Source organism: Juglans regia, chromosome 12 (genome assembly GCF_001411555.2).
Source record: "Juglans regia cultivar Chandler chromosome 12, Walnut 2.0, whole genome shotgun sequence".
Lineage (NCBI taxonomy): Eukaryota > Viridiplantae > Streptophyta > Magnoliopsida > Fagales > Juglandaceae > Juglans > Juglans regia.
The window spans coordinates 18641631-18664630 of record NC_049912.1 but is presented as its reverse complement, the minus strand read 5'-3'; the positions used below and the strand labels follow the sequence as shown (position 1 = coordinate 18664630).

Below are 23000 nucleotides of genomic sequence, written 5' to 3'. Positions count from 1 at the left end.
ATATATATATATGCAGGTTATGATCAAACAAAGGTTTCGCAACCTTATCTGCGTGCATGAGACTTTCAACGGCCCTACTGCACATGGCATTGATCATAATTTTTTGAGCAATTAATATTATAATTTATATGATGGTAATGCAGCTGCAACACATGAGTTGATCTTTATAAGCCTCTTGGATCATTCCTAGTGAAAGTTCAACATCATGGTGGTCCAAACTTGAATTATAAATCCCGATCATTCTAAGCTGACACAGACTGATCTGGCTGTAATTTCTGATTAAGAAAAAAGAAATATCCTGCGTAATAACACAAGGTTTGCATTCATTGTGCAGAGCAGACAGCTCCACCCTTAGTCATGTTCGATCAGTCTTTCATATAAACCCAGGCACATTAAATCCATACCATTAGACTGCAGAAAATGCTGACTGATGAGTTCATGTGTTTAGACAAAATGGATTGCTATTATGAATGATGATGGTATTTTTCATTTCAAGTGCTGGAGAGTCTTATTTATTAATTAAGTGAAAATTTCAACTATATATGAGTAAGGTGGAAAGATAAGAGAGACACAATAACCAGTAGCTTTGAGATTTCCATGCATGATTTTGCAATATCAGTGATGTCATACTGAATGATGAACAGAAATTCTGTAGTTGATGGGGAATCAGATTCTGTAGCATATCTGACATTTTAGATTATTATTATTACTTCAGATGTCAATGTATTATATACGGCTCGGCAAAGCAAAGGATGTGCACAATATTCCCCCATAAACTTGAGAACTTTATCGTCAAATCTGCAGATAATATGTTCATCACATACAAACAAAGCACGAGTTTGTCTGACTATATAGTTGTTCAGCGTGGGTACAACTTCTTCAATGTTTTGAAAATGATGTGTAAGCCTCTTGGGGTTTTTCCTTTCCCTTTTTTTTTTAGAGCTAAAGAAGGTTTGAACCAAACTTTTGGCATGTAAAAGCCAACCATCAAAAAGCCTTTTTTTATGTAGCTATTATGATCCGGTTTGTGGAGGGAAATCTCTCTCTCTCTCTCTCTCTCTCTCTCTCTCTTCTCTCATTTTTCTTTTTCTTGGATTGCATTTGATATATATTAGGTGGTCCATGAGGTGTAGAAGATGGTGTAAAAAACCAATATCCTTTGTTCAGTAACTAAGAAATTAGCCCCATTGATAGGGATTGGAAAGCTTCACCACCACATCAATAGAACACAGCAAACCCTTACCCACTTGTTCTCAACACCCCTCATCTCTTCAACAGGAACACTTGCTTCACTTTCCTTTAACATCCTTTCAAAGTATTTAAGTATGTGGGGTCTTTATATACTTTGAATTGGTCTTTGTGCTATGTTATTTAACACTAGATGAGTGGCAGAGTAGTCTGGCCTGATAAACATAGAATATTAATTTCAAATTCCATTAAACTTAAATGATTTAATTCTTGGTCATTCAATATAAAACTAGATGATATGGTTTGACAGGATAAAATTTCTACTTAAAAAAAAGTTGATGTGTAGAATACATCTAATAAAATATTTACATGACATAATTTAAGTCGACTCAAATCTTAACATTTAAGCAGCAATATATATCGTTGTGCTCGACCACACCGACTTCATAACAGAATAACTCTAATACTAATAAGATTTCTCCCAACAAATTTTGAAGTATAACATATTAGAGTAGAGGTATCTTGACGCGGAGATACATGTGAACGTGTGATGTTACGACGCACGTTAGGAAAACATGCTTACTCAGCTGCGTGCATACGGGACGAGGTTGGAAACGAACAGAGATGCATGGTGTCTTCTCTGGTTAGTGGAGGTATAAGAAAGCTTTAATGGTGGAGGAAGAAGGCTCACACACACTCGCTTAGAAGTAGGAAGAAGTCATCAGTGCGTAGTTTCATCTTTTCAGGTCTCGTTTGTGGTGAAGATGCTGTAGCCTATAACAGAGAGCGTAGTCAGGATTTTATGGTCATATCTTTGTGAAAGGAAGAGAGAGAATGATTAACAAAACGCTTGCTTTCACGTACCTCTACCTACTAACATACATATTGCTTTCTGCCGGAGTCATATTGTACAACAAGGTACGTACGTACTGATTTCTTTTCCTATAATCTGGGTGTGTACCTTCCTTTTATATTTGTCTTGATGCTGTGGATTTCTTCCGTGCAGTGGGTTCTGTCTACGAAATACTTCAACTTTCCGTTTCCTATAACGCTGACCATGATTCACATGGGCTTTTCCGGAGCCGTTGCATTTTTTCTTGTTAGGGTTTTCAAGGTATATGGATTTCTTATGCCTGACTGTGAGTCAAACTAGTGTTTGATTCTGAGTTTGCTCTGGTACTTTCATGGTCACTCATCTTTCTCGCTTATAGTGGTGATCATAGGTATCTATCTCTGTACGATTTGTTTGGTTTTTAAAGTCTCGAAATTTTATTGAAAATCCATCCTCAATTGTATTTCTTTTTTCTGTTTTATGTTCTGTTATTCGTGTTACTTCAATCTGGTTCATACTTTGTGCTTTATTCACATAGATTTGATTTGTGATAAATTGGGCAGAGATATCCATTTTGTGCTTTGTGTTGCTGTTGCACTCTGCTACACATGCTGCAAATACATGATTTCATTACTTCTCATTGCCTTCTGTGTTTTTCTTTTAAGAGAAAAGCTCCTGCTGGATGGGTTTTTTTTTTTTTTTTTACTTAATGATTAACGAAGTGTTTTTAATGATGTTGTGGATTTTTTTAAAAATATATATATTTAAAAGTGTTAAAAAATGCATGAGGGAAAAAAAAAAGATGAAATGCACTGATGTAGTTAGATTATTCTTTGAATGTGTAGGTTGTTTCTCCTGTGAAAATGACATTTGAAATGTAAGTGACATAGTTTTTCAATTTCTTCTACCCCCGTCCTTTCTTTTTCTGTTGTTATGCTCTCATTTTCTTCATTTGTCCTCTCTTTGAAAAAAATCCTTTTTCTTGATCTCTTTTTAATGGTGAGCAGATATGCAACCAGTGTCATACCGATAAGTGCCTTCTTTGCATCAAGTCTTTGGTAAGCACTAAAATCTAACTGAACCAGGCCTTTTGTTTGAGTCCCTTTCCAGATTTTCGTTATGTTCTTCTACTTTCTTTTTTCTATGCAGGGCTTGTCTCCATTTTCCCTTGAATTATGTTATTTGTAATTTGTGATCTTCTATTACTATAAATGAGTGCCATATTGTTAGAATTTTATGTAAATATATATAGCGGAAAAAATATCTCAAGGATAATCTGTGTAGTTGTTCCACGAGTGAATCTAGTGTTCAAACCTCCGTTCAATCCGAATTTGCCTTCACCCGATGTGTGAGTGTGCTAGAGTAGCAAACGTCATAGCTTCCATCTTATGATATTGTCAAAGGTCAAGAAGGGCATTTAAAAGAAAAATATAGGACTCACACAGTGAAGAAACAGGAAACCATTTATTCACTTCCATATCTTCTCGCATAAGCACATGTAGTATGAAATACATGCTATGGTGGATCTCTTTTTCTTAAAGAGCGTATGTACATATCAAACATTGTACAGATCTTAGTCCAGACACAATTTCTGCGTCTAACTCGAGTTTCTCCATTTGCTCACCTCCAAGGCGTCAAAGAGAATTTCGCATCTGACTTACCACAGGCTACATGGATTGTGAGGTGTCCATGCATAGTAGTTCTCACTAAGGCAACATTATTATTTTTTTTGCGTCATACTTAACCCTTTCTAAACAAGTATCGAGTAACACAATACCTCATCTTTGTTCACTACCTCTTTACAGTGACAAAGGCGATCACTCGTGTGAGTGAGCCAATCTAAGTCTGTTAACATACCTTGTGGGCGTGTACAATTCATGCAATATGATAAATAAAAAAATTGAAAGAAAATATTACACTGCATTAATATCTCCAAAGAAAGTTTACATTACTGTGTCAACGAAATAAAATTATAATCATAGTCTACACAATCCTAAACTCCTAACATGAGCCATAAAAGCGTCTTTTGCTATGGGCTTTGTCAGGGGATCAACAACTATGTGACTCGTAGATAGATATTTCAGGACCACTTCTTTTTGTGCCACCATGTCTCTAATGTAGTAATATCAAACATCAATGTATTTGGTTTTTCCGTGATACTTTGGATCTTTAGCATATGCAAGAGCAGCCATGCTATCGCAAAGTTGAAGGAACCTCCTCAACCAAATAGCCTCCTAAACTGCTGTTGAACATATTATGTACTCTGTCTCCATGGTGAATAAAGTTATGCAGAGTTGTTTCTTGCTACTCCATGTAATGGCGCCATTGTTCAACAAGAAAACATACCCAATTGTGGATTTGCGCTCATCTAGGCCACTGCCCCAATCAGCATCATTGTAACCATTTAGCTGCAAATCTGAATTCTAAAAGTACAATATATAGTCTATAGTTCTCTTAAGATATCTAAAAATCATTTTGATTGCTTTCTACTGGGCCAGTCTAGGATTAGATTGGAATCTACTGACCAAGCCAACTGCATAGCATATATCTCGTCGAGTACACATCATTGTGTACATCAGACTACGAATAACGCTAGCATAGAGAACACAAGTCATCTTCCCTATCTCTCTTGGAGTCTTAGGACACATTTCTTGGCATATGTTCTCACCTTTAGCAATGGAGTTATCAATGTGTTTACAATTACTCATTTGGAAGTGTTCAAGGACATTCTTTATGTAAGTCTATTGAGACAAATACAGAAGTCTCTTTGAACGATCTCTATAGATCTTAACTCCCAAAATATATTCTACCTCACTCATGTCATTTATCTCAAAATTGAGGAACAATCACTCCTTAATGACGATAATCATCCGCTTATCATATTTCCAAATGTCATCAACGTATGGTGATAACAATACAAAACTCATTTTGGACCGTTTTATATAAACACAGTGGTCTTCTACGATCATCAAAAACTCATTTGAGCGAATGGCTTTGTGGAATCAAAGATACCACTATCTAGATGATTTCTTTAGACCATATATAGATCGTTTAATCTTGCACACTTTGCACTCTTGACCTTTAATCACAAAACCCAAGGGTTGATGCATATAGATCTCTTCATCTAGTTCTCCATTGAGAAAAGCCATTTTAACGTCTATCTTATAGAGTTCCAAATCCAAATGTGCTACAATGGCTAGAATCGGGCGAATTAAAGCAAACCTTACTATTGGAGAAACGGTTTTCTCATAGTCTACACCATCTTGTTGGATATATCATTTCACCACGAGGCGAGCTTTATACCTTTCTATTAACCCATCCGCTCTACGTTTGACCTTTTTGTTCCTAATGGCTTTCCAGCCTAGCGGTAAGTCTACCTGATTCCAGACTTGATTAATCCTCATAGACTCCATCTCATCATTTAGTTCTTTCATCCACTCATCTTTAGTAGAAGATGAGAGAGCCTCTTGGATGGTTCTAGGCCCATCATCATCTTGCTGCCTCACCATGACAATTTTCCCTTCAATTCCAAATCGATGACGGGGAACATTTCCACGTAAGCTCTTACGTGGTTGAAGCTGTTGTGGATATCCAACAAGTGGTATTTTGTTACTTGGAGCCAAATCACTCCCATTGTTCCTAGGAGCTTGAGATGTTCCATCATTCTCAACTAGATGCTTGAAGTGGCTTCCTCTTGATCAACAAGCTCTTAGAGTTCCAAGCTCTTATCAACCTCACCTCTAATTGGAAATTCATTTTCGATGAAATTCACATTTCGTGACTCAATTTCAAATACCGTTCCATCAGGTTGTTCACCGATTAATACATATCCCTTAGAGTGAACAAGGTATCTTATAAATATACATTTCTTCCCTCTAGAGCCCAACTTTCTATATTTATGAAAAGAATTGTAAATGAAGCCCGCTGAACCCCATGGCCGCAAGTTATTCAAGTTGGGTTTCCCACCAGTCCAAAGTTCATATGGAGTAGACGACACTGATTTGGAGAGCACTCTGATAAGGATGTAGATTGCAATCAAAAGTGCATCTCCCAATATAATATTAGTAGATTTGCTTGTACCATCATCTATCTATCCATCTTAAGCAGTGTCTGATTTCTCCTTTCCGCCATGTCATTTTGTTGTGGCATATATGGCGTCATCAACTACCTTTTAATTCATTTTTCATCACAGAGCCTTTTAAACTGTTCAGGCAAATATTCACGTCCACGGTCAGCTCTTAAAGCCTCTATACTCTTGTCTAATTGATTCTCAACCAAGCTCACGTATTGCCTAAAGCAATCCAATGCTTCAGACTTATGGGAGATCAAATAACATGACCATATCGTGAAAAGTCGTCTATGAATGTGTTGAAAAATACATCCCCGTGTCTTGCTCTCACACTCATTGGGCATTTTAAATTTTTAAATATATAATTGAACCATACCTTTCATTTTGAGTTTCTATCCAGATTTTCCTTATGTTCTTCTACTTTCTTTTTTCTTTGCAGGGCTTTTCTCCATTTCCCCTTGAATTATTTTATTTGTAATTTGTGATCTTTTATTACTATAAACATGTGCCATATATTCCCACCAAAGATTAATTATGGATCTACTCTGCATGCATGTGTTTTGTTGCACAATATCAAGGTGAAATCCTTGATCTTTTTTTATTATATGTGATGATTTCACTGGTTTTTTAAGACAATAAAGTTTTTCTTTATTGATTCTTGGATAGACAGTGAAATTTACTTTAAATATGAGCGCGCTTGCATTCGTGCATGTGTGGTAGTGTTTCAGAAGCTAACTTTGTTGATAGAAGGGCCACCACTGCCTTATTTAGGTTTTGGACTGTTATCAGAGGTGAGGTCTTTTGAAACAATCTTGATGTTGGTGGATTGACGTCCGTTGACAAGTTTGTTTTTGCTTCTCATGTAGGTTTGGTAACACCGCTTTCTTGCACATTTCTGTGGCCTTCATTCAGATGCTCAAAGCATTAAGTATGTTTGGAGTACCTGCATATTTTGTTAGTATCATGATAAATTTCTTTAACAACTAGATCGCCATTTGTATCTTAATTTTGATGTTTCAGTGCCTATGGCAACATTCATCATGGCTATTATGTGTGGCATTGACAAACCAAGGTGTGACGTGTTCTTGAGCGTGTTGCTAGTCAGTATTGGAGTTGTCATTGCCTCATATGGGGAGATTCATTTTAATGTACTCGGTACAGTTTACCAGGTTACAGGCATCTTTGCAGAAGCTCTTAGGCTGGTCTTAACTCAAGTCCTTCTAAACAAGAAGGGCTTGACTTTAAACCCTATCACCAGCTTATATTACATAGCTCCATGCAGGTACTTTGTTTTGAAGTTTCTGGGCTTATTTTCTCTTGAAAACGTATGCTTAGGATTGCCTTGTTTAGTTACATAGATGAGACAAAAGTTGAATAAAATATTGTCAAAATATAATTTTTTAATATAATTTTTATTTTGGGATATGAATTGTTTCTTATATTTTGTATGAAAATTTAAAAAAATTGTAATAATTGGATAAGATGAGATGGTCTGTATAACCAAACGAAATTATATAACAGTTGACATCAACCTTTTTAGTTTCTTGTTTTTGGTTTATAAATACTGCAATTTATATTGCAGAAAATATATAAATTTTGGAGGATGAACAATTCTGTGAAGTCTTTTGTAGCTATTAAGTTTTGTTCTTCTTCATAAATCTATATACACAATGATTTTTAAGCACTTACATTGGTGGGTACCTAAACGTATCAGCTTCTCACTTGTTGACACTTTCACATGCAGTTTTGTGTTTTTGTTTGTGCCTTGGTGTTTACTGGAGAAGACTCAGATGCAAGTTTCCCAGAACCAGTTTAACTTCTGGATCTTTTTCTCCAATGCTCTCTGTGCTTTGGCCCTGAATTTCTCCATTTTCTTAGTAATTGGTAGAACAGGAGCAGTTACCATCCGGGTTGCTGGCGTTCTTAAAGACTGGATGTTGATAGCCCTTTCAGCTGTCATATTTCCAGAGTACACAATTACAGGGTTGAATATAATTGGTTATGGGGTTGGTAAGTCTCCATCCTTTTTGAAGTGCAAGCTTTCAGTCACACAACACATTTCCTACCTAATCTAGACCTCAACACTTTCACTTTACATTAAAATTCCTTTTTACCCCTACAGCACTATGTGGCGTTTTCATCTACAATTACATTAAGCTTAAGGATGTTCGAGTATCTCAACAATCTGCTGAAAGTATGCCTGGAAGGATCACTAAGGTCAATCTCATATATTATCCTTTATATATTAAAAAAATTCTATTTATAAGTCAGTGTGGAATCTGGACAACACACCTAATAAATCACTTACTGGATGATATGCTCTACACATTGGTTCGATAACTCTTATATACTAAGGCTGGTGCATTCAATAATCTGTTTACTTCAAATGTTGGTGCTCTCTCTCTCTCTCTCTCTCTCTCTCTCTCTCTCCTAATAGCTGTGCTTTCAATGTTGGGTAATACAATACATACAGGATTAGAAGTTGGAGAAGAAGTCATCTTACATATTCGTACCTATAGCTGGAGGGAATAGTGGTGACTCTGATTTGGATTTTGATGAAGAAACAACTCTACTTTCAACATCTAGGCTATCTCACATTGGACGTTCTTCGCAGCTCATGCATTTCCGGATTCAAAGCCGATTCATTTGTATTTACTTCTATTTATAGCTTGTATTTACTTCTATTTGTAGCATAATGACATAATCAAAGTCTTAAATTTGAAAAATGCTATTCGTTATCTTTTAACATTTATTTTTTCATTATCTCCTAGCATTAACATGTCATCAAATGATTTAAGTAAACAAATTAACTATAGTAATTAATTTTTTAATCATTTGAAGTGGTCACCAATGATGAAAGAATGATGATTAGGGCCTCTGTTTCATTTTATTTCATCATTACAACTTTCTCAAATTCTCACACAAAATAAAATAAACAATTCAATTTTTTCAAATCTCAATTCAACTTTTTGAAATCTCAAAACAATAATAATATTAAAAAATAATATTCTCACAATATTTTCTTCAATTTTTATCTTTCATCTAAAATCATCTAATCTGTCTCTGAAACCAAACCTGCCCTAAAAAAGATAATGATGAATAATACCTTTCCTTTTGATTTGGACATGCCTTTTTTTTTTTTTTTTTTTTATCTACGGTATATATCTCAGCAAATCTTGTTTTGCCCACTGGAACCGAAGAATTTGAAAAGCCCTTTCCAGAATTTACTCGTATACTCGTGGGGATTCCTCAAAAAGTGGAGAGCAAACTAATTTAGCACAACATGCCATTGCTCTACCCAAAAAGCATGCTGTCATTGAAAGGGATATGGCATTCAAAACAAAGCAAAAAGGGCTCGCTCGCATGTGATTTACACACAACAGAGAAGAATCGAAAACAGAATATGCACATAGCAGGCAAGAACCAAAATAATTATGGAAAGTAAATTAGAAAAACAAAATAACGACAAACGACCCGCAAACGGCATTACTCTGAGCACCCCTTTGCATGAATTTAAAACACAAACCATTATGGGCGGAAAAAGTGCTCCGAAATAATGAATCTAAATGAAGTGTTCTGCAGCCCACAAAAGCCTCCTTGAGGGAGCTGGAGGTGCCAATCCAGGGATGTCCCTGATGTCTTTGTTCTTGGGATTCACAATCTGAAATTGTACATATTGCAGAGAAATACGCTAAGTTTTTGTAAGCTTTGGTGTGCATATATGTACAAAATGCATTTACATAATGCAATACGCTAGTCCATAACTGAAATCAGCTAAAAAAGCAAGAAATTCATACCATACTATTCATTTATAGTCTTAATACTTTACTTTCACCTTTATTTTTTATTTTTTCTTCCTTCCCTTGAGAATGTCTTTTTTTCCTCCGCGGGGAAAAAATAATGTTTTACCCGACCAAAACGTTTTGATTTCTCCAATAATAGAATTCAATCAAAAAGTTAAATTAGTTGGGATCAACACGTTGGTCCATGACTCAGAAATTTTGCAGCTAAGTATTCGAAGGTAATAGATAAATGAATTTTACAGCTACGTATTCGAGGTAATACCTTGACAATAATGATGGCTATTACACCACAGACAATAAGGAATAGAAAAAGCATGATGCATTTATCTGTAGCTACCTGGAATAAACAAATAAATTTAGTTTCAAGAAAATAAATGGAAAACAAGTTGTATTCCCCGGGGAAGGGGGAAGAAAGAACCAACCTGTCTACCAATCTCCTTCACAAGCTGGGAAGCCTTCTTAATTGAGAAGTTAATTGTGTCCAGCTCATTAACAATTCGGCCCATTTGGTCGGTCTGCAAAATATCAGATTATAGTATAGAAGGCTACAAACAGATGGGAAGAAGAATAACTGAGATTACTCTATGGTTATACTTACTTGACCCTTTAATGTAACAGCAGTTTGAGTTCCCACTTCAATTGTTTGTTCAACAACCTAACGGTCAATTTCAAGTGTCAAGAATAATGGCAACATAAACATTTTGAGCTAACACATGTTTCAAAACACTTCACCTTTTGAGTGCGTTGAATGGCCTGATCAGTCTCATCCATTGTCTTTGTTCCAGCATTGATAAGTTCTTGGTTTGTCATTGCTATAGGACAAGACACGTAAAAGTAATTTTTTTAGAACTCTTCTTTGCAAAGAATTACAAAAAGATATTACTACATGCATACATACATATCTGCATAAAAATCCCAGGTTCTTTATCTTTCAAATGTTTGATTCACATATATTTCGCAGTCATATGAAGTTTGGGCAACTTATTAAAATACAATCAAGTGTTATTAGAGGTATCTTGTGACAAGAAACTCTGGCATCAAAGCCTTTTCTCACGTACACAGGTAGTTAATAAGATTGGGAAAAAAAAAACCCTCAGATTCTCAGGAAATGATTGGACTCAGGAAATCCATTTAAATAATGAGGGAAAGAGATGTTTGGATGTCAAGATCACCTCAACCCATCTCAAACCAATCATTGATGGGACCCACTACTTTTTCAACTTCCTATAAAAAGTTAAACTCATCTCAACCTACTTCATACATTCAAACACATCTTAATAGAACCCACAAACCACTACTATTTATAGATCAACTTAAGCCTCGTTTGTTTTCACAGATGAGATGAGATAAAAGTTAAAAGTTGAATAAAATATAGTTAGAATATATTTTTTTAATATTATTTTTATTTTGAGATTTGAAAAAGTTGAATTGTTTATTTTATTTTATGTGAAAATTTGAAAAAGTTGTAATGATTAGATGAGATGAGTTGAGAAGTTTTGTAAAAGTGAACAAGACCTTAGATCATCTGAAATCACCTTAGCATCCAAACACAGCGTGAGTCTCCTTCATTAAGTTCGTTAGTTCTCTAAAGTAGATCAAAGATCAGAACCATCTTATAGACCTGAGTAGAAAAAATTTAACTCAGATTCTCAGGAAATGATTGGACTCACGGAATCCATTTAAACGATGAGGAGATGACTTAGGTGAGTTTCCTTCATTAAGTTCGTTAGGTCTCTAAAGTAAATCAAAGATCAGAACCATCTAGAGCTCAGTAGAAAAAATATTTCAATTGGAGATGATGATTCTACCATAATATGTCAGCAAAATTTATTACACTTCTCCACAGTCAGAAATTGATCCAAATATGTTTGACAGAGAATTTAGATGAAATGTTAACCTCATCCAAAAAGTTAACTTTTTGTGCATACCATATCTCCAATGAGGCCTAAACTATGTCCGTCACTGTGAGGAATGCTCGCCAAATATATCATCAAATAAAAATCCAAGTAATCATCATATGCCTCAATCCAAAAACACCATTATTCCATCCAATATTAAGCAAACTCCACAGAATTTTCTTGACTAGTAATGAAATAATTCCGGCCCCTTCCAAACTCCACAGAATTTTCTTTTCAGAGTACCACATCATTCTTTCATTTTTCTTATTATTGTTTTCTCTTTTCTAGTGAAGGAGGGTATCTCCAACCCATTCTGGGTCAAGACTAATCCCTACGGATGCATGCAATCTCTTGCTGGAGTCTTCACATATCAAATGTAGACACAACATTAGTAGAATAGTTGTGTCGCCGCATTCCCACAACTCTCATCTATGAAGATGGATCTATTCCAGATCCAAAGGCTGTGTCAGTTATCATTGCATCGGTTGAAGCTTTTGAATTAAAGGAAAATTGGCATAGATACAGTTAACACAGAATTAGTTGATTGACAGCTAATAATATATCAAGTTCAAAGTGCATCCATAGGTCTAGCACAAAACATATTCATCAATGGAACATATTAGCACAGCTATTTTCAGGTAATAATATCAAACAAGTTGGAACAATCTGTGAATCAGAGTGGAGATGGGTCTCACATGATGCTACTTGGAAATTGTCATCAGCCGTAGGTTCACTAACCCCTGCTCCCATATCAAAGAGTTCAACTCTCTTATTACCAAGGGTATTCATATACCTGTGGTTCAGCAAAAGAGATTATTACACATGCATTTGAAGTCCAACAATACCCAGCAGATGAAGAGTGGACAGAAATTTTGTTAGATTTGCTAGCTGAATATGACAACCAAGTAAATTTTTTAATTTAGTTGTCAAATTATAAGTGATAAGCTGAATATTTTCTTTCATGGTTCAAGTAGTATCATTCTAAAAGAAGTTAACCCCAGACAGAACAGATCCAAACTCCTGACCCTTAAAAAGAAAATGAATGTCAACACTCACGTTTTTCTCAATGCCACGTATGAATTCAGCTCTTTGATCTGCAAATGTGAAGTATTGCAACATAAGCTGAGTTTCAAAAGAAAAAACACAAACAGCATCAAAAATAAGCAGCACCATGGCACAAAAAAAAAGCAGTGCATCATTTCACATGATGTATGACAGACGTACATGCATGTGTGTGTTTATAATGCATGTGTATATCCATGTCATTAACACCAAAAATAAACATAGAAGGTTCCAAATACTGACCATCGACTGCTTCTCATCGTTGAGTTGCTTATTAACCTCAGGAGGATTTCTCCCTTCCTCATCTTTAAGTTCACGATCAAACTCCTTAATTAATCTGAAATGAATTACTAAAATATGAGTTAATAACGTATAAATCCCAAACACACAAATCTCAAGAACTGTTATCCACAATATTCGTACATTAGTTTTTGGTACATGACAAATGGTTGGACACTTTCCTATCCTCCACACCAAAGTTCAATGCACAAATGTTTGATGAATGGCAAACCAGAATTTTTTTTGTTTTTTGTTTTGTTGGGGCAGGGGAGTTAAGGATATAAACAATGCTACATATAAAATAAGTAAAATCCCATTCTCTGAAGAATTAGAATCCAACATGAAAGACCCAGTGACGTACCTTTTACACTCCCTCATTTTTCCTGTAAGTTCTTCAAGCTGTTTACTTTGTCTATTAGAATCTTTGATCTTATCAAGCCTCTGGAAGCCATTTCTGAATGCAAAGAGGTAACACCATCATAATCATCAACCAGTCATCCCAGCAATGTATCCAGACAATCATTAAAGAATTACAAGTATCTATCCTGCAGCTCCCAAACAAAAGGGAGGCCGGATAATCAACATAAAGTACTACTTAAGAAATTGTATAAACAAAATTCAACATATTAATAACAAAATAAAAAGGTGATCTGCAGTAATGATGTCTATGTGAAATCGGAAACAAGTAAAAAAAATGATATTAAGAGAGTATACAGCATCCCGGAGGAGTATGAAATTATTATATCTACAGAATGCGGGGCATCCAATGTTTTGTAAATGGGACATACCACCCCTAATTCACTTGAACTGAACATTAAACTAAGAGAGAGTTTAAAGCTTTAAAAAGTTGCAGGACTACCTAATCATATAATAATTCATATACGACAGAGAAGTATAAAAAATTGTCATGTATAAAAAATTGCCATGTATCCCTTGAGCATGTGAGAAGTACATGTTTTTTTAATGGACACGTGCCAATTTTTTACTTTGAATTTTAAAAAAACATCTAAATGTCACATCCTCAATGGACACTTGTCAATTTTATAAATGTATTGGAGGAAATTCCCTCCAACCAAGTTTGGAGGAAAACTCTCTCCTGTCATAAAACATCACTTTCAAAATGAACATTGTGATCAGTTGAAACTTTCATATTTGAGACTTTTGGATAAACATGGTAAAAATCCTACTTCAATCGAGCTTTACTAGTAGGAAAGTGGTTGTGGAATTACCAAAAGGAGAGGGCAGCTTTGCGGAAAGTAATTGACTCCAAGTTTGGTAGTGGATAGGGAGGCTGGTACTCAAATGAGGTATATGGTTTGCATGGGGGTGGGTCTGTAGAGATGTATCAAAAAAGGATGGAGGGTTTTCTCTAGACACACTAGACTAGAGCTAGGGCATAGTTCCAAGATAAAGTTCTAGCATGATTTCTGGTGCAGGGATAGGGCTCTCAAGAATGCTTTCCCAATTATCCATAGGATTGCACGCGGGAAGGAGCCTTCAATGGTTTGATTCATTAGAGTTGTTTTGTGGTTCTCTTTAGTAGAATGTAAGGTCTCGTTTGTTTTTGCAGATGAAATGAGATGAGTTGAGATAAAAGTTGAAAGTTGAATAAAATATTGTTAGAATATATTTTTTTAATATTATTTTTGTTTTGGGATTTGAAAAAGTTGAATTATTTATTTTATTTTGTATGAAAATTTGGGAAAGTTGTAATGATTAGATGAGATGAGTTGAGTGGAGAAGAGTTGAGAAAACGAACGAGGCCTAAGTTTCCTTAGAGAGTTATTTGACTCAAAATAGGTGCCCTCACTGATTTCTTGAACTTATTGTCCTCTATTGATTTTGGAGCTGGAGGCTCATACAAGATACTTTGGAGTCCTTCCAAGAAAGGGAAATTCATTGTAAGTTCGTTTTACAAGGCCCTCATCTCTCAAGTGAGTTCTCCCTTTAGATGGAAAAGTATTTGGAGGAGTAAGATGCCACTAAAGCAACTTTCTTTGCCTGGACAATTTCCTTGGATTTTTTTTTTCTTTTTGATCGGTAAACAAAATTTTATTGAGCATAAAATAGACAAAGGCCCAAGTATACAGGACATATACAAGAGCGTCGCCCTATGCATGCAAGTTTAACGATACAAGGAAGTCATGAAAAGACATGCCATTAAAGTCAATTATAATCGACAAATGGAGTAAAGTATTGAAAAATAAACATCTAATCTCATCCATTGACCGCTCTCGATCTTCAAAGCTTCTTGCATTCCTCTCCCTCCAAATACACCGTCAGACAAATTGGGACTATCTTCCACACTATTGCAATCTGCGAGTTGCCCCAGATGCCTCGCCAAGAAGCTAGGAGGTCAATCACCCTTTTCCGCATCACCCAAGCTAAGCCCATCCAAGCAAATAAGTCATTCCACAAGGTCATAGAAATCTCACAATGAAGTAACCGATGATCTACGGACTCTCCATTATTTTTGCACATACAACATCAATCCATGACTATGAAGTGGCATTGCATTGTGAGCGGTCAAATGATGATTCAAGTTTGTTTTAAGATAATTAATAAGAAATTTTATTACCAAGAATAGGTAAAGCCCAAGTACACAAGACGTATACAAAGGAAATACCTACTACACTCTCGAAAGCAGAAAAAAAATAAAAATAAAAAAAATAATAAAAAAGATTATTACAAATCCAGAAAATTATCATCATTCAGTACAAGAGTCTTAGCTCACATACACAAAGTATTAAGGGGAGATTTGGATAATAAGTTGAAATGAGATGAGTTAAGATGAAAGTTGAATAACATATTATTAGAATATTATTTTTTATATTATTATTGTTTTGGGATTTAAAAACGTTAAATTATTTATTATATTTTGTGTAGAAATTTGGGAAAGGTATAATGACTAGATGTGATGAGATGAGATAAAATGAGTTAAAAGGCTTTTTGTATCCAAACCTCCCCTAAAGAAAAAGTCCCAAAGTTCTCCTATAGAACGTTTTGTCTTCAAAGCATCTCTCATTCCTTTCCAACCAAAAACACCACATCAAGCACAAAGAAATCATCTTCCATATGGCAGCTACATGTTTTCTTCCCTCAAAATCATACCAACCTGCAAGCTTCTAAGTTCATCCATTGACCACTCTCGATCTTCAAAGCTTCTTGCATTCCGGGAGTCGTCATGGATGAGCACTCAATGAAAACTTTTAACCCTTGACTAAGGAAGGCCAGATCATTGTGATGGATGGATTGGAGTTGCATGTGCAAGAAGAGTGGGGAATAACTTTTAACCCTGTGGAATGACTTCTTTGGTAGAATAGAATTAGCATGGGCAATGCCCAGGAGGGCGGTAGACCTTTTTACAATAGTGTGGAAGATAATTTTCATGTCTTTTTTTACTTATAAAAAAAATTCATGTCTTTTGTGGTGCATTTGGAAAGAAAGGAATGGGCAGCATTTTAAAGATCAAGAAAGGACATTGGATGAGCCTCTTTCTCGACACTTTGTTCCTTTGGGCAATAGCTAGAGATTTCAATGGACTAAGCTTTCAGGACTTCTTGTATCTACTTCTACTTATGAGATGTCACCTCTTGTATACAGCTAGTGTACTCGAGCTATTCCTTTTCTTTATTATCAATAAAAATTTTGCTCACATATAATAAAAACTTCTTACATTTTCGTTCAAGATGGAACTTTCAAATAAACATGGAATTTTTTTTTCTTTTTTGCTTGAGATGGAACATTGATTGGGGACAAAAGAAAACTGTAAAAACTTAGTTACACAAGAACTTAAATGTAAGACACCAAAAGGTTAAAAAATAAATTAAAATAGAGATGGAAGCTTTTCAAAGCATTGTACAATGTCAAGTAGATCTGGTCAAGAAAGAGATGTTGGATGGGAAAGGGTAGAGGGCAAGATGACACTACCTTAGCCGCACCAATTTACCTAAAAAACACTTATTTTACTGTACATGCACAATACACACTATATAAATTGTGTGAGGTCTTGTGTATTTGGGCTATGCCTATTTTCGTATGAATAAAAAAAATTATTTATAAAAAAATATTAATCATGTGAGGCAAACATTGCAAACCTCAAATGTAGCCATATCAACCTTCTTCCACCCGCAGGTGAATCAAATTATCCTCTTCTCAAAGTAGATTTATGCCACCTCTTTTCTATAAGTAGAGGTACTAAATTTTATTATAAGCACTAGGGATGCAGCCCAAGTTATATAAAGGGGAATGTGTATCTTAAGGATGGGTGGACATTTGCACCTCTTCTTTAGAAATGTGTAGACATTTTTTGAGAGAAATGATCGATAGTCACAACATCGATTTAGTATCGGTAACAGCAAGTTCCCCAGTATCATGAATTCAATTTTAGTCATTGCTAGAAGCATTCATCAATAAAATCTACAGACACAAAACAAGATTACACCGGCGTTGTGGGAAGGAACTATTCTTTTCTTCAACTTTCAAATTAGATAAATACAGAAAATGCACTTCACTGTATTACGACTCTTATCTAACAGATAAATATTAATACCAGCACATCACCATACTAACAACTGAAAACTACATCCTCCAGCTTATATGCCTTTGTACTCTATTTTCTTCTTCAATAGGCTTTCTCACACAATTATTACTAATCTGATTGAACCCATCTAACTGTTCCATTATACCCAACACAAGTTTCTAAAGAGCTGCCTATGCATTCGTATAACTTAGCAGCAGTAAATGCTCTGAGAGATTTAAGCACAGGTATGTGCTCTCCTTGGAGAATAACACAATTAGGTGAGACAACCAAAGTTAGCTACCTTTGTCAATGACATAAACCAAAGGCATCCACGATAATAATATATCAACTGTGCACGAAAAAAGTATTCAACACTCCAACCAAGAAACATTGGCAGCTAAGAGAGCACAATATTACTTAGCACCAAGCAAGAATCTTTTTGGCATGGCAATGAAGTAGCCCTTATATTATTACACCCTCCAGCTTATATGCCTTTGTACTCTATTTTCTTCTTCAATAGGCTTTCTCACACAATTATTACTAATCTGATTGAACCCATCTAACTGTTCCATTATTCCCAACACAAGTTTCTAAAGAGCTGCCTATGCATTCGTCTAACTTAGCAGCAGTAAATGATATGAGAGATTTAAGCACGCGTATGTGCTCTCCTTGGAGAATAACACAATTAGGTGAGACAACCAAAGTTAGCTACCTTTGTCAATGACATAAACCAATGGCATCAACGATAATAATATATCAACTGTGCACGAAAAAAGTATTCAACACTCCAACGAAGAACATTGGCAGCTAAGAGAGCACAATATTACTTAGCACCAAGCAAGAATCTTTTTGGCATGGCAATGAAGTAACCCTTTTCGGGAATAGGCATAGTCTTTTGTTAAAAGCTAATATGCATAGTCAGTAGCCACGAATCACCATCTAGCACTAAAGGTATCGAATAATGGAAGCATTGCTCTGGTCACAAAGCCAGATGCTCTCTTTCATTTAGCTGAGTGTTCGTGGAGAGTAATTGGTTCCCACCCCTATTCTTTGAACCTCGTATTTTCAAACAATGGACTCATCGAAACCTAGCTTCCAATTAAAGCCAAAGAGCAATATTCACAACCATAACACAATAATCACGCATATCATAGAGAGAGAGATAGAGAGAGATTAATGGGGAACATACGCAAGGGCTCGGAAATTATCGCGGATTTCACCGTGGATCTGCTCCAGCTGAGGGCCCATCGGCAAGTCGCTCGCCATTGTCGCCGGAGACTAACCCCACCACCTCCACAAACTTTTCGGCGAACCGATCCCGACCAAAATCCTCCTTACTCCACGGATTTGAATAATAATAATAAACTTTATGACATCAATAACCTTCTACTGGTTTTTGCTTCCGAATAGAGGTCGATGGAGTTTTTGGGAGGGGGGGGGGGAAAAAAAGAAAAGAAAAAACCCCCCAATGGAAAACAATCCAGCTGCTAGTTTTCACATGAAATAAAAAAGAAGAAGAAATCGAAACGATTGAGAGAGAGAGAGACAACTTTGGGGCAAAATGCTAACTGTATTTTTAAAATTTTAAGAATGCAGAGAGAGAGAGAGAGAGAGAGAGAATCGCTCTTTGTGATGACGCGGCTAAACTTACATATTTTCTCCGTTTGATCACCCGAGGGAACAGTTGACACCCTGGCAAGAATTACCTTTTTTTTTCTTTTTTTTTTAAGCAAAGAAGAATGTATTTTTTCAAATTTAAAAATATATTCGATCTAAACAAGAAGAGTAGGGTGTTATCTGTATAGGGGTGGTAAGTTCTCAATTTATTTCATTTTATTTCATCTAATTGTTATAATTTTTTTAAATTTTTATATAAAATAAAAATAATAATTCAATTTTTTCAAATCTCAAAATAAAAATAATATTAAAAAATATATTTTAATAATATTTTATTTAGTTTTTAATTTTAATCTCAACTCATCTCATCTGCAAGGCTGTACTTATGATGTTGTTTACAATTTTATTTTATTAGTTTTCTTTAAAAATTTAAATTTTAAATTTTATAATTTCTAATATATTAATAAATGATACATCAACACATATTATTATGTAAATAAAAACTATAACTACAAATAATATTTTTTAAAAATTTATAATAGTAATTACAGTGCTCGGAGGCAGAAACAGTAAAACAAAAAAGAAATTAGCAAACAATAATGTTTGGGCAATGTACAATATTATTTTTCTTTATTTTTCTTCGGATAGCAAACAAGAATGACAATAAGATTTTAAAAAAATGATGATTTAATAACTTTTAAACTCAAAATATGTATATTTGTTTGGTTATTTAATAAGTTGTTAAGTCATCTCTATACAACTCAAAGAATTGTCCCTTAAATAAAAAAAATAAAAAATTCTACTCAACCTTTAGTCTACCAATCACACACCACACACATGCCAAATTATCAATCCGTTTCGTCGCCATGTCACGATCTTCCTTTCTCTCTCACTCCCTTCTCTGTGCAGCCCCTCTCAAACGAAGACCACCGAAGCCCTCACTTTCCCTTCTTTGCACAGCCCCTCTCAAGTAGGGTTGTAAATGAAACAATCTATTCGATAGTCCGCTCAGTACTCGCTCGATTAAACTCAAATCAAACTCGACTTGTAAAAACAAAAAACTCGTTCGTGAAAGCAAATACTCGCTCGATTTGTAAACGACATATACCCGATAAAACTCGACTCGACTCAGCTAAGGCTTGTTTAGGCCCGCTCGTTTATGCTCGAGTCGACTCGTTAGCTCGACTCGATTAAAACTCATTCATATATTGATAAATATATACATACATCTTATATATATTATTTGTGTATTAGCTAATAATATAAACATACCACTTTTATAATTAAATATATAATATGTAGTCTAATTACTTATATCTATATAATGAATATACTTCACAGGTATATTTTACAATTTGTATAATAATTAGTCAATAAAATTTAATAATTTCATATACGAGTATGTGAGAACCATATATGAAATAGATATATACTATCATATTAAGTGTATGTATTAATAATGTATGTAGGCATATAATATATTGTTATTTTGGATAAATATCAACTAGTTAGATATTAATTATTTATAAATTTTTTAAAATTTTATAATTTAATAGAGGTTCTACTTGTTAGTTGTATAAATTCAATATTATATATTTTATTTTTTCTTTGTTTAATTTATTAATTATTAAATCTTATTCAAAAAATTAAAAAATAAACAATTCAAGCTCGAGCTCGGCTCGACTTGAACTCATTTGTGAGACGAGCTCAAGTTGAGAATTTAGCTTATCGAGTCAAGCTTAAATAAAGAATAAAAAAAAAAATCTCAAGCTTAGACTCGAACTCGAATATTTTGAGTCGAGCTCGGCAAGTCAAAGATCGGCTCGGCTCGACTCGACTCGATTACAGCCCTACTCCCAACAAAGATCACCACCAAGCCCACAATCTTCACTCACCCAAAAGAAGACCGAACTCCACCCACTCTCCATTCTCTGCGTAGCACCCCCACCCTTACTCTCCCTTCTCTGCACAGCCCCTCCTAGACAAAGACCACCGAAGCCCTCAATCCTCACTCACCCAGATGAACCACCCCCCCCCCCACTCACTTCCCAGGAGACCACCAAGGCCCTCACTCTCTCTTCTCTGGCAGCCTCCCTTTCTCCCTCACCCAAACAAAACCCCCACCCACTCTCCCTTCTCTACGCAGCACCCCCACCCTCACTCTCCCTTCTCCGTGCAGGCCCCTCCCCTTCTCCCTCACCCAGACGACGAAACCCAAAGCCCCCCAATTTGGATCTGGTTTTTGGTGTTCAACCAGAGGAGGCTTTCCTTCCGTCTTAGACTTGTGGTGTTCCTTTCTTCTCTGCATTGTACTGTTCGAGCCTCTCTCTCTCTCACCAAACCCTCTGGATCTCTCACCGCGCTCTTTGTCTCTCTCACCGAGCCCTGTAAGGATCCCTGATTTGGTTGAATTTTGTTGCTCTTATACACTAATTTGGTTAGTTGAGTTTTGTTGTTGTATACATACATTGATTTGCTCTTATAAAGATTTCTACTTTATCACACATATTCTTAGCAGTGTGTGAGTTCAATGCATTAGAGGAACTTAAAAATGATTGAAGTTGAAGTTTTTGGAACAACTGTTGGTAGAGGTTTATGCTGTTAGATTTCGACAGTAGCAACGCAAAGTAATTTTTCTCCCCTTACTTTGTTTGAGCTTCTAATAACTTCTTATAGGCACCATATATGTTTTCTTTCAGTAAATCTTTGCAATAATAATTCAAATAGTTCATACTATAAAGACAGAAATGGCAAGTATATATAGCCTTTTTGAGTTTATTCAAACGTCAAAATAAATACAAGTTGGGAACATAAAGCAACACAATAAGCTGCAATGCAGCCTCCTAATATTTATGCTGATATTTCTTATGTGAAGATTGAAATAGAAAGAATGCCAAACAAACTCTATGCATAAAATTCGCCAGAAACTATAATGTTTTTCTTCATATATTTTTAACTACAATTAACACTTGAAAAGATAGTTCACCATAACATCTATAGCTTGAAACTCGAAAGTCTACTTAATTTGGTCAATTAGTACGAAGAATTTCTAATAGCATCTTTAGAGTGTACAAGCTGATTCAGTACCTTTATTTTCACTATCACCTTTGATGGTTCTCATGTAGATCAGTTATGGCATCGAGTCAATCATCATCATCTGTAATTGATACGTTTGAGATGGAATCACCAAAATGTTGGTGTGGTTTGAAAGCACTATTAAAGATCTCTGACACCACCCAAAATCCTGGAAGAAAGTTTTATGCATGTCCAAAGTATAACACGGTAATGACCCACTGTTTAATTTGTTTATTGCTTTGGAATCCATGTATGAAGTTGTCCTATTTGAAACTTGAAATTTTTTATTTGTACACACGGAAAAGCAAGATGTCAATTCTTCATCTGGGTAGATTTACTTTAATTGGTAGAAGAAAAAATTCTGACAAAAGAAAATGCAGTTTGGAAGAGAGAGGATGATTTATTTCTGCGTGAGTATGAAGTTAAAAAAAATAAAGATAAACTAACCAAGAGAGAAAATGAGCTTTAGAAGCAAGAGGACAAACTTCGAAAGCGGATTGTAGAGAATAGGGGTGCACGTATATTGTTGTGTCTATATTGGATAATATCTATTGTAATAATTTTTGGTGCACTTGGACTATAGTCTTAACGTGTTAGTTTTAAATCAGTTGTAGATTGTTTAGACCATAACTGTATGCTACATTGTCTATGAATA

General features: G+C 35.2%; 2 protein-coding genes across 2 annotated transcripts; one reads left to right on the top strand and one right to left on the bottom strand.

Moving 5' to 3' along the window:
• The first annotated feature begins 1619 nt into the window (after positions 1-1619).
• On the top strand, positions 1620-8835 carry LOC118343781 (probable sugar phosphate/phosphate translocator At3g17430). Its single transcript, XM_035683117.1, has 9 exons — positions 1620-2106; positions 2195-2302; positions 2866-2897; positions 3028-3078; positions 6956-7017; positions 7110-7371; positions 7834-8099; positions 8212-8306; positions 8563-8835. Exons 1-9 carry the CDS (start codon positions 2023-2025, stop codon positions 8566-8568), a joined length of 966 nt encoding a protein of 321 aa, XP_035539010.1. The 5' UTR covers positions 1620-2022; the 3' UTR covers positions 8569-8835.
• Positions 8836-9431: 596 nt separating this feature from the next.
• Positions 9432-19251, bottom strand: LOC118343942 (novel plant SNARE 13-like). Its single transcript, XM_035683261.1, has 10 exons — positions 18843-19251; positions 13493-13585; positions 13096-13189; positions 12847-12884; positions 12486-12583; positions 10625-10704; positions 10491-10547; positions 10315-10407; positions 10155-10229; positions 9432-9750 (listed from the first exon to the last, which is right to left on the bottom strand). The coding sequence occupies exons 1-10, from the start codon at positions 18917-18919 to the stop codon at positions 9652-9654; spliced, it is 804 nt and encodes a 267-aa protein (XP_035539154.1). The 5' UTR covers positions 18920-19251; the 3' UTR covers positions 9432-9651.
• Positions 19252-23000: the final 3749 nt, after the last annotated feature.